Genomic DNA, 17418 nt, shown 5'->3' with positions numbered 1-17418 from the left:
TGCTGGTACGCGAGGTTAGCCTGGTCAGGTAAAGCCTTGGGTACAGTGGCACTTAGGTTCCAGACTAGTTATGACATGTGGATCACCTGGTAGCGCTCTGCCTTTCAATTGTAAGCCCTGAGTTCGGATCCCGATGAGTCAGAAATACATTATATATATATATATATATATATATATATATATATATATATATATATATATATATATATATATATACACACACACACACAAGAAGAAACCAAACACTTGCTAAAGTATATTTTTTTAAATGAAATGTAAATTCCGTATGAGGAAATAAAACTGAAATAAGCCACGGACATATAAAATTGGAGTGAAATCTGGTTTAAATTTAGGCAAAACAAATGAGTAAGCAATTGCCTACAAAATATGTGTTCCATAAGTTTTCAGTACCGTATCTCAGTTACCGCTAAACTTACGTACACAAACATTGTTATCTCTTCGTAAAACGGTTTCAGAGACTAACTGAAACGGGGAAAAAAGAACCTCTTCTAATTTGATGTCTGACTTCTTAGTAATTTAGCGGAATATGAATGGCGACACTTTGAAAATAATAGTACGTACTACCTTAAGAGAAATGGGGAAAAGATAGGCGGTGAATAACGATGACACCTAGGGAACAAAGGTTCCGGGATGATAATGACATCCAGAAAAGACATCATTGTTACAATATTGACAAAACAAGAGACAGGAAGCGTAATGAAATAGGAACGCCATACCTAAAGAAACAGTAGGTTTACTGACGGCACTCTTCCCGTAGGGATGTAGTGACGTCAGTGCACCTTATGCAGTGCACTGCGGGCATTACTTAAGGTTCTTTGTAGCGTCCCTTCGGCCTCCAGCTGAAACCCCTTTCGTTCCTTTTACTGTACCTTCTTTCATAATCTTTCCATCTTACTTTCCACCCTCCCCTAACAATTGATTCATAGTGCAACTGCGAGGTTTTTCCTCCTGCTACACCTTACAAAGCTTTTTACTGTCAATTTCCGTTTCAGCGCTGAATGACCTTACAGGTCCCAGTGCTTGGCTTTTGGCCTAAATTCTATATTCAGTTCAGTAGGTTTTATAGTCAATGTCATACTTTCTCATAGAAGTTTTTGATATGTTTTCCAAAATGGTAACCCAGACTTTAAGAGTATTCAGTGTTGTCAAATACTTTGAATCATAAAGAATAGTTTTGTCTACGCAAAGAGGCATGGTTGTGAAGTCATGGTAAGAGATCTGCTACTCAGTACTGTCTTGGATTATCTAGAGTTAGACATGACACCCACATGGCAGTACCAGTTACTTGCCACCAATAGATCGCTATTGATAAAACAAAGGCCCAAGAATGTTACCCAGCGGAACATCTGGCAAAACAATGGTAGGCTAGCTAAGGAATCCATGAGCAACTTTCCGCCACAGTTGATTTTTGAAGACATAAAGCTAATACACAGTACAACTCTAATAATGCCCACATTTAGAAGATAAAAAAATCAGTACTTTATGCTTAACTATGTCAAAGGTAACAATGAAAGTTAACATGAAAAGTCTGGCTTCACGATTATTATGTTGTTTTAAATAAGATGGAAAGATCGCCAAGATTATTGCCGATACCAAGCACAAAAGGTGATATGATTATCATGAAGTACTTGTCTAGTTCAAGATACAGTGATCAGGATGTGGAGGGACGGCGGTCATGGCCAAGTTCAAGCCTCTGTGTCCTGCTAATCTCTATCAAATAAGTCGGTTATCTTTCATCTTTGAGAAAAGGACATCACAACTAGCTCCTTTTATTTTCCTCAAAATATTCTACACTTGGGTTCTTCAGTGTGGACTGCAATCTATACTACAGTTCAATGAACAACAGCTACATACATTGTCTTTGTAGGCTGACTTTCTGTGTACTTACGTCACACCAAAACTCCCCACATTTGATTTATCCCAGAAGTTACGCTAACCCTACAAGGCACTACTAATGCTGAAATAGTTTTTGAATGCAACGGATATGAGCAGGTGTTTTTTGTAATCGCATCATTCCTTTATTTTACGCCATATACCAGCCTCTGATTGATAATTCCTTACAATGTTAAACTATTTAATAGTCCAACTTCTTATGGCAGTGGACTGTAAAGTGTTTAACTTCTGTAACTGCCACAGATACGCTTAACTTTCACATACATGGGAGAAATAAATCATTTAAATAAAATATTTTAAGTGTATGCACGTTTGTATGTTCTTATGATTGTATTTACTTTTGTAACTCACCATATATTCAAAATATCCAATATAGTATGAATTTCAAATTTTAAAAATTTACCTTGTTTAAAACAAAAACGAGTGGTTGGCTTAGCAAAATTACTATTATTGGCTAACAGAAATCCTTTCACTTTTGTTGTGCCAACTCTCCCAACTTCACCACGAACATCTCATTCTTTTTTCTTGTCCTTTTTACCTATTAATGTTCAAGTTTATTAATAATCCCAGTGATGAGTTTCTTGTTGTTATTCAGAGGTTATAAGCGTTAAGCAAAATTTCATGTTTTAACTGTTGATGTGGGAAGGTTAAAAAACTAAAGTTAGGAATTAAGATTAAACCAGTACATGGGGATCCGTGTTCTTGAAAAAAAAGTGCTAGGAATGATTTAGTTTTTAATACTAAAGTTTTAAAGCAAGAGACGAATATTTTTTAAGTTATTACCGTAGGGTAGTATAAGTAATTTTTTATACTTTGTTTTCGTGGAACAAATAACAACAAAACAATGTAACTGTCATATATCATTAAGAAATAATTCCGTTAAGGTGTTCTGTGATAATAAGATTTGCTAATAGCTACATTTACTTATCACTAAATCTCCACTTATTCTTGTTAGTCGCTTGTATGTTCATCGTTACTGTGTTTTCAACTAAGGATGTATAACGCAAATTACACTATACCAGTCCTTTTGAAAATGACTTTTAGACAAAACCCGTGTGGATTAAATCATCTGTTTACGTTGTACACACACAAGCACAGCACGCTTACATATATATATATATATATATATATATATATATATATATATATATATATATATATATATATACAGTACATATATATATATATATATATATATATATATAATATATATATATATATATATATATATATATATATATATATATATATATATATATATATATCAAAAACATTAGCCAGATATAATGTTTAATATCAAATTCACTATACCTTGAGAATAACATATACCTAATGGGAATTATAATTCATAAGTGTATCCGCGCAGGCCAGAATTCTAACTCTATTGTTGGCCGGGTGGTCTGCGTCACAACCTATCCTTGTTTCTAAACCAGGCCACGGTTCGAGTCCTGGCCGGAGCAGATGTCCTTATCATTCATAACTCCCTTTGAATGAAAGTTTTTCCCAAGGTTTAATAAATTTTATATTAAATGATATTTGTGTCATAATATTGTGATTATGTGAACACCACTCGTGTGTAATAAGAATTCATATATTAGCAAAACATAAAGTGGTGAATAACAGTAGAATCCTAAGCATGCAATAAAGAGTGAGCATCAGCAAAGAAAGAAAGGAAGAGGAATAGAATGAAAGTTAGCTGAACGCGCAGTTAACACAAATCTAGAAGGGAGTAATAGGAATCAGAGACAAAAAAAAATAATTATTAAAAGTGAGCAAAGTAAAAATAATCTACAAAATGAAATCATCCAGTGGTGTTACGGGGAGAGAGAGAGAGAGAGAGAGAGAGAGAGAGCTGGGAATGGAGAGAAGGTAAAAGATGGCCATGTTGGAAGGTGTGTCAGAGGTTGGAAAGTTGCCCAGTAGAGGAGAAACATTCTGGAATGGTGCCATTGGTAAGGACGGGCCACAACGAGAAGCTAAGCCAAACTCCCTCTTCCAACAAAGGCTGATTGAACGAAAAGACTGTTATCTTTTCTCCTGCCAGTTCCCTTTCAGATTCTATTCAGCTAAAATGAAAGATGTGACAAAATATGGTAATAAATTCCGTGTCATTATATTCGTGGGTAATTCTCCTAACTCTGCGTAATCAAAACTGTGATAAAATGCGTGTGTTTATGTTTCTGTATTCTGCATAATTTTCGTAGCTTTATAGAAATAACTAAAAGGGTTACATTCTTAGTGTAACTGGTACGGATATTCTACCATAAATTTTTATCCATAAGAAAGCCTTATATTAAACTGCAATACATTTCTAATTATAACATACTTCCTGAAAAACATTCTGACCAATATTACAAGGATTTGTTGATACATGTTCTGCACATTGTATTTTTTAAGAAAAAGTTGTGTAAAATCTTAGATATTATTTAATTTTGAATCATACGTTCAAGTACATTGTTGTTTCAGTAATCATATTCACAAAATAATTTCGTACTGATATCGTTCAGAATCTGGTATACAGAATATGAACTAAATGAGATGTGTACTTTCAATTAACTAATACAGTGAAGACCATATTTAAGACATGGGAAGCTGAACTAAGTTTTACAAAAAACACTGCGACACATTTCTATAGGTATTCGACGCTTTAGTCGTACTTAAGAACACTACTTTTATAAAAAAAAAAAAAAAAAAAACTAGCTGCTATACATGAGAACAACGTAACATTTTCGTAATCATTTTCCGATGAAAGAAACACCTAAATAATATTAAATTCGGCAATATATAATACTTGCCTTGGCAACAACCAGTCTTAGAAGCGCAACGCAACTTCGGTAACAATTAGAACAAATAATGGATTGAAGGAACGAGTTTCAATTTCTATTCTGTGGAAGAGTTGATAATACATGCTATTATATTATCTATGAATATATGAGTGGATCGCCATTTTTCACTTGGGAAATCATCATTACAGCATTTCGCTTCACAAGGGAGCATCAGTATTCCAAGCATACTAGGCTTTTTATCAGAGAATATTCATTGGCACCTTTCAAATTTTCCGTTTTACATTTTCATTGTTGAGAAACATTAACTATATTTTTCTTCTATTTCGAGATCAAGATGTAAGAAAGAGGACGTTTTTTCCCTCAAAAATTATATACCCACCATCTTCATCATCACCATCTCCAACGTCGTGCGACGAAAAGGCCATTATGACACCCCACCACTCATGTCTTTCCTGTGCTTTCACTTCTAAACAAGTAAAAATTGCGCCGAAGTTTCTTCGGGGCAATCGAGTTTTCTGTACAGTCGCTACAGCGTATAATCAAGGCCACCGAAAATAGATCTATCTTTCAGTGTATGAGCCGCGGCCCATGAAACTTTAACCACGGCCCGGTGGTGGCATGTCCTATATCGTTGGCAGAGTCACGATTATGACTATCTTTAACCTTAAATAGAATAAAAAAAACTACTGAGGCTAGAGGGCTGCAATTTGGTATGTTTGATGACTGGAGAGTGGATGATCAACAGACCAATTTGCAGCCCTCCAGTCTCAGTCGTTTTTAAGATCTGAGGGCGGACGGACAGACAAAGTCGGCATAAAAGTTTTCTTTTACAGAAAACTAAAATCTCCCTCATCCCCAGCATTCCAACTTATCCAAGTAGGACCGGAACTTCCAACTCTTTTGGTCCCCACAGGAGATCACCTGACACTCCCACGTCCTACTCCCTGAGGGTCATACGAAAGACATGACTTAGCCATCTCCACCTTCCGTGTTTCATTACCTCATCTATGTAATTTCCCTTATGGTATCATATCTCACACTCTGTTGCCATCTAACTCCTATTATTCTTCTTGAAGCTTTATTCTCAAAACGACAAGTTTATTTAGATAGTTTTATTTTCTCACCGTGATTCTAGAAGAATACTGATCGTTCTACTGTAGATCAAATGACGATGATTCTGATGAAAATTATGAGAATGTGGTTGGTAGTTCTTATGTGTTTTTTGTAAGGGGATGGGACGGAAAACCAATTTCCTGTACATGTACCAAACGAAGAAAAATAAAAAAAAGAAATTGGTAAGGTGAAACTGGATGTGGCCAACTAAATAGGATAAGTAGGCAATGATAAAAATCCAATCCTAAGATGATTTTGTCCCAGTCTAACACGGGCGAGTTTCTGATTACAATCTGTACCACCAAAGTTCAAGTTCGTATTGAAGGTACGGGTCACGGAGCTGCTGGTAACGTCGTAGCTGGTCCGCTGGTATAGTAGTTAGTGTCGTGGCATGCCACTCACATGTCGCAGGTTCGCGTCTACCCGAGGGCGATGAAAAATCACTGGCTCTGTATCATGATCGGTTGCTCTGGGGTGGGATGTTGAAATCAACATTCGTTGGAAACTTGAATTTCAAGTCAATTGCCTCTGTGTGTTTGTTTCATGTGAATAGGTTTCATCTATTGAAATAATAATAATAATAATAATAATAATAATAATAATAATAATAATAATAATAATAATAACAGTAAATGATGGAGCTGCTGATAGGGAGAGGAACATTGTATTTAATTTCACTGGCGATTACAAATGATTTACCATGGGATTCGAGCTTTGTATCTGGGTTGGACTTTTCAATACCAAGATCTGAGTCATACAGTAATCAGAGAACATGACTAGGAAAGAATTAAAATGCACTTACAAGACTTATTCTCTCCTCTCTCTCTCTCTCTCTCTCTCTCTCTCTCTCTCTCTCTCTCTCTCTCTCTCTCTCTCTGTATCAAAATATGTCGTAATTTATTATGAAAATATGTATTTACAGGCCCTTTTAGAATCTTCAGACTGTGTTTTATAAATTCTATATACTTTATCTACCTATTATTGTTAGCATGGGATTCTTAATTCAACAGAGAAAAGATGGAAATAGGAATTATGCGAATGATGTAAACAACAAAAAAAACGACACTGGTAGTTTTCATACCAGTTGTTGTAATAATTTCTATTATTAGTGGAATTGTTTTTATACATAACAGTGACAGTTGTCAACAACGTGAAAATGAATTATAAGGATCATTCCAGCAATGATGACAATAATTATGGAGATAAAAACTATAGTTGATTTATGAATACAGGAGTCAATTCACGAAATGTATCATATTTTCTTATATCAGTAACCACTTTTTTTATAGGAAAATCTCTTCAGCGTCGAAGACCCTCAGTGTTATAACGCCAGTTAGACAAACTTAAATCAGTCAATAATTCTGATCTTCACCGTACGAAATAACTGTTTTTAGTTAAGTAAGCTTTCTTCCTTTATGTAGAAATATAAAACTCGTGAAATCATGTTTTTAGTTTTCCGTAAAATAACTATTGAGATGGCTATTTGTCTGTCCGTCCACACGTTTTATGTCCTCCCTCAGATCTTATAAACTACTGAGGCTAGAGGGCTGCAAATTGGTATGTTGATTATCCACCCCCCAATCATCAAACATACCAAATTGCAGCCCTCTAGCCTCAGTAGTTGTTATTTTATTTAGGGATAAATTTAGCCATGATCGTGCATTTGGCAACGCTATAGGTTGCCAACAACACAGGCCCCTACCGGGCCGTGGCTGAAAGTTTCGTGGGCTGCGGCTGAGAGTGTCATGGGCGGCAGCTGAGAGTTTCATACAGCATTATACGTTAACAGAAAACTCCATTGCGCCGAAGAAACTTCGGCGCATTTTTTACTTGTTTTTAATGTAATGAATCAGGAGTCCAAACGTTGTCATTAGGAAAGATTTATCTGTACAATAGTAAGAGATCTTCAGTCGTAAAATACAAAAGAAAAATGTCCGTCCAGCTCTTATAACGGAAGTAAAACAACGCACAGAGATCGTATTTCCGTGCCAGTGCCAACAACGAAAGGGCACTTTTAGATCCACCAGAGCTGGTTAGTTGCCGGAATCAATACAAAACTTCACAACTTGAGAGAAGACGCAACGTTCTGCTGGATTCAACCGCCAAATACTGAGACTTACCAGACAAATGAAATGCATAGAATTTTGAAAAATAATTAATTTTATGAATCGTCTGACTGTATCCAGAACCGGGTTTATCCCATAATCAAACTTACTTATTCGTTTCTGGAGATAACTTTGGAATCAAAATCAAACATGGGTAAGCCAGTAACTTTATACCATCTCTGTATGGATATAAGTTCCTCAACTCCTAGAGTCATTGAGAATTACGACGTTACCTTACAGATCAAAACCTAAGTATCTCCATATATATATATATATATATATATATATATATATATATATATATATATATATATATATATATATATATATATATGTACAGTATATATATATATATATATATATATATATATATATATATATATATATATATATATATACACATATACAGTACATATATTTATATATATATATGTATATATAAACACACACATTACATATATATTATATATATATATATATGTGTATATATATTATTACTTAATATCAAATTCTTTATACCCGTCTAATTCAGTTTCTATATTTAGAATCGACGCCGATAGACGCTGGAGGGTTTATAACACCTAGCTAATAATGAGATAATCCGGCAAATCTTTGTAATTAAATGTTATTGGTACTAGTTCTATGTCCATAAAAAAAAAGTCAAATCATATCAAGGTGATTTACAAGTATCAATTTTCTTAACTTTCACCGGAATAAGTTTGCTTCAAATATCTAAATATTCTCAACAGTCTGACTTCATTAATCTAGCTGCAAGATTTTGTCATCATTGCAGATGACAAATAAATGACAGAATCCAAAACTGTTATCGAAGTATATCACAATGAATGATATCCGTCATCAATGGGAGAGAGAAACAATTCCTTTCCAGCATATTACTTTCTGAGAAAAAATGCTACATAGAGAAAAAGAGAACTCTAAATGTTGGTTAAGTAAGCAACACAATGGGCTTATCAATAATTTTTAGATGTCTCACTTTCCAAAGAAAATGCAAAATCACATGCTTTTAAAATAATATGTTTTGGACATGTCTGTACTAGAGTTTTCATTATCTCAGTGGTCAATAAATATAGTTCACAATAAAACCAACTTATTTTAGTCTTTTACTAAGCTGCATTTAATTCTATCCACAGGCCGTGGCATCACAACTTCATGGGACTGACGTTGAGGTAGAAATACTGAAGACAAAAGATGAAGAAGACCATGTCCAGTTTGTTATAACGGAAAAAGACGCCCATGCCACAGACCACATTACAGAACAAACAAATGTTACCATAATGGCCACAGGTATGTTAACAGGAAGTAACTAATATATATATATATATACAGTATATGCATATATGTATATGTATATATGCACATATACATATATATACATAATTATGTATGTATGTATGTGTATATATATATATATATATATATATACACTACACGAAATTTATATATGCAGATATGCCACAGGCAAATAAAAAACTTGCAGTAAGTTCTGACCAGTTTCGTCTTGACTTCTAAGCCATCTTCTAAAGGACTGATTCATAGGGTAGAAATTTACAATATATATGTATATTATATATATATATATATATATATATATATATATATATATATATATATATATATATATATATATATATATTAACGTGACAATACAAAATATAATTATTTATTCCTTTGCTTTGTGCTGTATGTGCTGTGTATGGCCCTTCTTTGCCCTAAGAAGGTAGGGAAGTTGTTAACCTTTCAGCAGAAGCTTGAAATCTTTGAGACAATTGAGGTAAGATGGTCTACGGCACATATCATGGATGAGTATGGCATTGCATAGTCAACCTTGCATGATATCAAGGCTTCCCAGGAAAGGCTGAAAAGTAGGCAATGGACTTTGCGAAGAAGACGTGCAGGAGTCAGGTCTGCAAGGTCATGGTAAAGGGCCATCATGGGGACAGTGAACAGTCGACCTTGATCTGGTTTCATCAGCAAAGGATTGCTGATGCTCGGGAATGATATTAAGACTGATCACATTACACACATGACTATTCCACTCTGTAGGGTTAGTTTGGCGATAAGTTTAAAAATTAAACAAAAAGGAAATCATTATCGTTTTGATAACATGTACAACCTTCCCATACCATTGCTAAGCTGTGTGTTCCTGGTGCTAATATAGTATTAGACTGCGAGAGATGATGGTAAAAATGATGTGTATATTGTAAAAAAAAAAAAAAAATTCAGAATAAAGATAATATACAAATTATCATGGGCATACTTTATCATACAGGAATGTTGCCTGATAAACATATATACAAATTAACACTGATATACAAAACACGGTAAAGGACAAAGAGATACATACAAATTATAAATGATTTTTAGACAAATATTATTAAAAAATGTAAAAGCGATACAGAGTAAGAAGTTGTATTCAGTTAAGTATTGATTTACAAAATGAGGGGATAACAAAGAGGTATACATCGTGATTCGAGAATACAGAGGTGTGCAGGTAAACATTGCATATAAGCAATAATACCAACACACAAATTTAATTGTAAATTTGCATGCCATTGTTCAGACATGTCACGTAAATAATTTCTAATGAATGAATATCTTATCGTCATCTTATCCATTTATCATCTGCATTGTTCGATACGTGATTTTCATTGATTGGGTGTCGGCCACACTGATAACTTTTTGTTATGCTTCTTTGTAATATAAGTGCAAAAATACGAATGCACACATTTTTACCCTGGATGGTTTAACAAAAAGCATGCATGTTTACCTTTGAATGAATTAATTAGGTAAGAATATATTTTTTTTCTTTTCGGTTTTCAATTGCTCTGATTATTTTTGGTTATAGGTCTGTTGTAAGTGGCAGTCGGATGCTTCTGAAACCTGAAAGAAGTGATGGGGGGGATGTCCTCGTCCCCCAAATGGGCTGGTTGAGACTGTCCACTGAAACCCAGTCCTTGTTGCCGTGTATGAATCATTCAGGCCTTTTGTTCACTCTTGATGACTAGGTATGGACCTCTGTATGGTACGATTAGGGAAGGCTTGTGGAATTCGTTTCTAATGAATACAAAATGGCATGTGCTCAGTTGGTTCTTTGTGCATTTAGGCGTGCTGTTTGAAACTTTTTGAAACTTAATATTCCTTTCAGTTCTTTGTCAAGCAATTGGCATTGCAGAGTGGGAAGAACTGTCTCGGTACACTGATGGTTTTGCCAAACGTTATTTTGGTGGGAAGGGTGTTTATTGTTATTCACATGGTGTGAGTAAGCTTAGGAGAACCCAGGGTAGAAACGCCTTCTGGTTTAGCCAACTGCACCTGGCTATGAAAGCTGCCTTGTGGCATCAGTAGGTTTTTATGCACTGTGCTGTTGGTGGCTGGGCTGTATGCTGTCTGCAGGTACCCTGGGATTCTGTCATATATAGCGTGCTTCTGTGGGTTCTAATGACAATTTGGGAGGCTCCTTGGGTCACCAAGAGGTGGTGTTGGGTAACTTCCATGAGTACCCCATAGTGGCCAAGAGGGTCAATGCCAAGAAGCTTCTGGACATCAGCAATGATGAATTCTTACAGCGTATAATGCTGTATGAAACTCTCAGCCACGGCCCATGAAACTCTCAGCCGCTGCCCATGAAACTTTCAGCCACGGCCCGGTGGTTACCTTGCTGCTGGAACCTATAACGGTGCCAGATGCACGATCATGGCTAATTAACCTTAAATAAAATAAAAACTACTGAGGCTAGAGGGCTGCAATTTGGTATGTCTGATGATTGGAGGGTGGATGATTAACATACCAATTTGCAGCCCTCTAGTCTCAGTAGTTTTTAAGATCTGAGGGCGGAGAGAAAAAGTGTGGACGGACAGACAAATAGCCATCTCAATAGCTTTCTTTTACAGAAAACTAAAAGCAGTTTTATATTCATAAGTGATGCTTCATTTAGGGCAGTTTTGGATGCCAGCTACCAAAGATCTAATGACCATGCATATACAAACAACAGAACTATTGGTGTGCCATTTGAATTTCGGGAATGATCATTTTAGCTTACAAATCCAGTAACCGAATTGATGAACTTTCTGCACAGATTAAAGGAAATTTTTAACAGTCCTAGAAAGAAAAAAAATCAAACATCTAACCTACGAGTAACTAAAGTATGTCCAAGATATTGAATACTTTTCATCAGTACATCATACTGTACATACAGCACATTAAAAAAGATATATGATTTTAACTCAATGAAGAATTTACAGTCCTTTAAAATATGTAAAGACGACTTTTTTCCAGTGAATATCCTGGAAAATAGTAATTACATGATTTGATGCGTAATAAACGAATAGGTTTTAGTTTTTATGACCCTTTTGTCCTCTTACTATGAAATATTCTAGAATTTCCCTTCCTTTTGAGTCACATCCTTGCAATATTAAAAATTTTCCATCAGTATGATTCGGTTAATATGACCAAGAAAATTAAACCCAGTAACAAGAATTCTCTAATGGACTAAAACAAGAAAGAAAAACAGAAAGAAAGAAAGAAAAGAAAGCAAGTTGGAAAGGAGACACTACGACAACTTGATCCGTTTCGAAAGGCGCTCAACGCAGCCCAGCAATTTTGAAACTGAATCCACTTAGCCCTAAGAAAAAACGACGGGGAATCCCTCTCGACAGTTCTAGTGTCTTGTGCTAGATATAAAAGTTGCCATGAAAAGGAAAAGTGACAAATGCCACAAGTTCGGGGAAGTTCATAAAGGGACTGTAGTCAACAGAATTTCTGCAGTAGATATGTGGGATTCACTGGAATCGTGATTTCTCTCTCTCTCTCTCTCTCTCTCTCTCTCTCTCTCTCTCTCTCTCTCTCTCTCTCACGCATGGTTAGCCACCATTATACTGCGATGAAACTAACTTACAGTTATGACAGTCACTTCATCACCAATAAAAGGATGTGTAATACAGTTCTAATGAAACGAATATCAACATGAAACTGCTTATAAATATCTTAGGCTATGAGCACCAATCACTTTTTCTCTTTTATTTCTTCTCTTGGCTAAGGATAGAATAAATGGGATCCATTCAATGGGACTTATAACAGATGTTTCATCAAGATTTGAATAATATTAAAATTGAAAAATTTCGTCCTTATCTTTCGATCAGCCCTTTACAAACTCTGCTTAACAGGATTTTGCTGTCAAATTACTCATAAAAAAATCGACTATGGCACCCATGAAAAAAAAAACTTTCAGAATGATGTTATTATTGATTTTTAATGTCATACGGACGAGCCTCATCATAAAGATATCAACGTAATGATAATATTTGCATCGGACAAGAGACCTTCTTGGGAGATGAAGGTAATCAAGCCTGAGCCCCAGTACGTGACGAAAGTCGGTGTTGCTTAGGGCGTCTGGCGCCTCAACCCCCCCACCCCACGTTAAATGTGGGAATATGAAACGTTTACAGTGATTGTCCTTTCTCGGATTCATCGCTGAGGGGCTTGTCGAATTGTCGAAGGGAAAACTTTTCGATAACTAAAAGTAAGTAAAATGCAAATTAAACGGATTTCAATACCGACATATGCAAGATAAGCAGAAAAAATAAGTGCTTCAGTTTGATGCAGACTGAAATAAAGAAACAAACGAACAACTTGAAACAAATGATGTAGTACGTATGAACGGAAATTGAGTAACGAGAGACTAGCATAATAATGAATTACCCCTTCATTGTATAATTTACAAAAGAGTTTGTCTTCCATTGACATGGCTTAAGATATGCAACCATTTCCTGCAATTCGATAAGGACAAATGAATATTCATAATTGTTTCTTAATTCAATGATCTTTTGTCAGTGAGATAATGAACAAACGGGGAAAATAATAAAGTGAGTGATGAGGAACCAGTGAAATGGAATTCAATAACAATATAAAGAAAGATGACAGGAGAGACCACTTTTCTTTGCGGTAAGAAGTCTGATGTGCCAAGCACTTCTTAATGATGCTGCTTTGCCTGTGATTTTGTTTTTTGTGAAAAATTTTCTTGCGTCATGAAATATAAATCTATGATCATTCTTCAAATCAGCGCCTGTATTTCTGCAGTCGTCAAAGTTCTGGAAACTGTAATATTGCTCTGCTGAATAAAATGTACTTTTAGTATTTATGAAAGATAACGTCCCCTTGTTTTCTCTTCTTTTCAATGTATGTATTAACATACGTGTTTACCTCACAAAAGAAATAATAAAGGCATTTGCAAACATCTTTTTCCCCTGGCTGTCAGATGTAAATTTCGTACTACTGTTAAATAGTTCCAGAAATGTCATCAGTTGTATGCGACTTTTTCCTGTCAAAATGCTCAAACCGTGCATTCTAATTTGAGGAGCTCACGGACCACTGCAATCTCTGAAGATGAATATAGCAGAAAAGGCAAGACGATCTTTCCTCTCGAGTTACGCAGTCGTTCCCTAATGAGACTCCTCTTGTGGTAAGAGTCACATCCAGAAAATGAAGGAGGTGTCCTCAGGAGAGTTTTGGATATTCACCTACAGTGGTGAGATGTAATGTCTTTACTATTTTCTTCCGCATATGCAGTATCGTGTTTGTTCCTCTTGTCATGTGAGGCGGACTCTAAATCTTAAGAGCGTGGGTGTAAAATCCTGTTCCAATAACTCTTATCTCTCTTTTTTTCAATCATTCAAGGGCACTGGTTTGCTTAACTTAAATTATCGAAATTCAGGAAACGTGACGCCTTCTGAATTCATTTCATTCTCCTTCCTAACTATTAATGGTTCCCATTAGTAATATACAATACTGAGGAGGTTTTGAAAAGAACAATTCAACCTATCACCAGATTATCTCAAAATTATCGTGTCAATATGGTATTTTTCAAAACCTGTAAAACACTTTAACTTAAGATCTAGTAATAGTGAAAGCCCTGGGTGGAAATAAAAATAAAACGTTCAGCGAGCGACAGATTCTTTTACAATTAGATAAATAGTTTAGTAAATTCTGAATGACATTTTTTAATCCACTAAAGAGAGTTTCGCTAATTTAGCAGCAAATGCGAGTCGAATAATCTCTTCGTTTGCCATAAAAAAATAAAACAAAGAAGTGGTTTAATGACGATTATTATCATCAATGAAGGAGTCACTCTTTCAGGGTCGTTTTATTGAAAACAATCGCTGTTTCAATGGCATTTAGCCTTCTCTATTCTTCTCGTCCGTAGGTAGATGATATAATCAATTTCCAAAGGAAATGAAAATATACAGTATATACTCCGCTTTTGTTGTTTACCCTACTTCTACATTCCGACCCGTATGCTGGTGCTCATTGACAGAGACAATGAATGAAAGAATGAATGAAATATAAAAGTGAGCCAGTACTTATCGCAGGCGGCCTGGTTTATTATTATTATTATTATTATTATTATTATTATTATTATTATTATTATTATTATTATTAACATTAAAAACAACTGCTGTTTCAACGGCATTTAGCTTGTAGAGAGTCTTCTCTATTCTTATTATACTGTAATATTCTTCCCATCTGCAGGTATACGTTATAATTAATTTCCAAAGCACATGGAAAAATATTCTGCTTTTGTTGTTTATTTTACTCTTACGTTTCGACGCTCACGCAAGTGTCATCGACAGAGAGAAAGAATGAAACACAAAGGTAGGCAATTATTTACTGTGGTGGATCAAGTTTCCATTGGTCTGTTTCTGCCTTCTTGGTTGAGTTGGTCGGGGATCCTGGGGGGGGGGGTTTCTGCTGGAGTTTCCCACTGGTATTAGGGAATGGGGATTTGTTCTGGTGGTGGGATAGCCGTATATCGTCTCTCTCTCTCTCTCTCTCTCCCCCTCAATGGTGTCTGGTGCTGGCTGATTTCTGACGTTTATTCTAATTATATATCGTCGGGAGAAATTTAGTTTCCTTAACAGTGTTTCTGATGGGAGTTTTGCCAAAAATATGTAAGGCTTCGAGAAAGCGGAGGCGTTGGTAGTCTGGTGCTGTGTCACTAATTTTTACAGCCTTAATCAACTCCTCCCTTTCTGGTATCCACTGACGTTCGTTGTTACAGTGAATGAATAATGGCACCTTCTTGTGGGTTACGTGAAAGAGACAGTTTGATGGCATAGTAGTTGTCATCCCGATGTATGAGTGGTGGTTTCCGTCCACCAGACATACGTACTTATAGATGACACTACTTTTCTTCATGTCTGCCTCTAAGGGCACCATGTGATTCTTATGGCATTTTTCTCATTCAGGAATTTTGGTGCATGTGGTTCTGGAAATAAACTTTCATTGCACCATTTCCATCTTCCTCGTTGGTGGAGTTTTCATTGATGTGTCACTTGTTTATCGTGATTCTTGTTTGTTGTTCAACCATTTTGTTTGAGAAACCGTAATTTATAAGTGTCTGTGCCAACATCTCGATCTTGTTTGTGTCCCTTCAAGTGAAACAGTGCATAAATGCACGACGGATAAAAGTATCCACGGATCTCTTGTATCTGTACGGGTACTCGCTTGATCCACTGAAGCAAAGTCCCGGATTCGCTGATTTTCTGTAAACCAAAGTGGCATACCCTGTCAGGGTCTGTTGCACATGCACATCCAGGAAAGGGAGAGTACCGTCGGCTCTACGTTCACGTGTAAAGTGAAAGACAGAACACTCTTCGAAGGTTCTTCTTAGGGTTTCTAGGTCCTCTTAAGTTTTGATTCTAACAAAGGTGTAGTCGATGTAACAGTGGTATTGAAGGGGGCATGGGATCTTACTGAAGAACCTCTCCTCAACGTTTCCCATACAAAAGTTAGCAAACAGCACTCCTAATGAGGATCCCATTGTCACACCGTCTATCTAACAGTATAAATCGTCTCTATGTGTGATGAAGGGGACCTTCTTGTTACATTACTTGAGAAGGGCTTTCAGGGCCTCCCCGGGGATGTTCAAAGAGTGTCTGTCCTTCATTTTATATGTGAACGTAGAGCCGACGGTATCCCTCCTTTCCTAGACGTGTGCATGCAACAGACCCCGACAGGGTTTACCACTAAGGTTTACAGAAAACCAATATATCGAGCCCTCTGTCTCAGTGGATCGAGTGAGTGCCCGGACAGATGCAAGAAATCTGTGATGAATGATTTTGCCCATTGAGCACTTACACACTGTTCCACTTGGAGTGACACCACCAAGGAAATCAAGACGTCGGCACAGACACTCATAAATAACGGGTTTTCTAGCAAAATGGTCAAGCAACAAACAAGAATCACGATAAACAACTGGCATAGCAATGAAAACCCAGCCAATGAAGAAAAAAAATTGGTGCAATAACAGTTTCTTTCCAGTACTATATGCACCGAAAACACCTTGAGGATGAAAAGGCCATAAAAAAGGTAGAAAAAAATGTCACTTAAAAAATAGAAGGTGAGAGAGCCCAGGTAATAATTTATTATAAAAATATGAGAACAAGCCACCTTATCCTAAAGAATAAAATGGCCCACCTAGATAG

General features: G+C 36.0%; 2 protein-coding genes across 3 annotated transcripts in view; one reads left to right on the top strand and one right to left on the bottom strand.

Moving 5' to 3' along the window:
• Gycalpha99B (guanylate cyclase 1 soluble subunit alpha 2) overlaps nucleotides 1–17418 on the bottom strand; it is a 1063824-nt gene that overhangs the window by 879403 nt on the left and 167003 nt on the right. The gene's annotated exons all lie outside the window — the stretch shown is intronic.
• The window catches only part of Gycbeta100B (guanylate cyclase soluble subunit beta-1-like), a 527150-nt gene that overhangs the window by 421407 nt on the left and 88325 nt on the right, over nucleotides 1–17418 (top strand). For both annotated transcript variants that reach the window (XM_067098555.1, XM_067098556.1), the window contains exon 6: nucleotides 9070–9223. In XM_067098555.1, the coding sequence (XP_066954656.1) occupies nucleotides 9070–9223 (154 nt within the window). The remainder of the gene's footprint in view (nucleotides 1–9069; nucleotides 9224–17418) is intronic.

Source organism: Macrobrachium rosenbergii, chromosome 55 (assembly GCF_040412425.1).
Source record: "Macrobrachium rosenbergii isolate ZJJX-2024 chromosome 55, ASM4041242v1, whole genome shotgun sequence".
Taxonomy (NCBI): domain Eukaryota; kingdom Metazoa; phylum Arthropoda; class Malacostraca; order Decapoda; family Palaemonidae; genus Macrobrachium; species Macrobrachium rosenbergii.
Note: the sequence above shows the minus strand (reverse complement) of the source record. Positions and strands in the feature narration are given on the sequence as shown.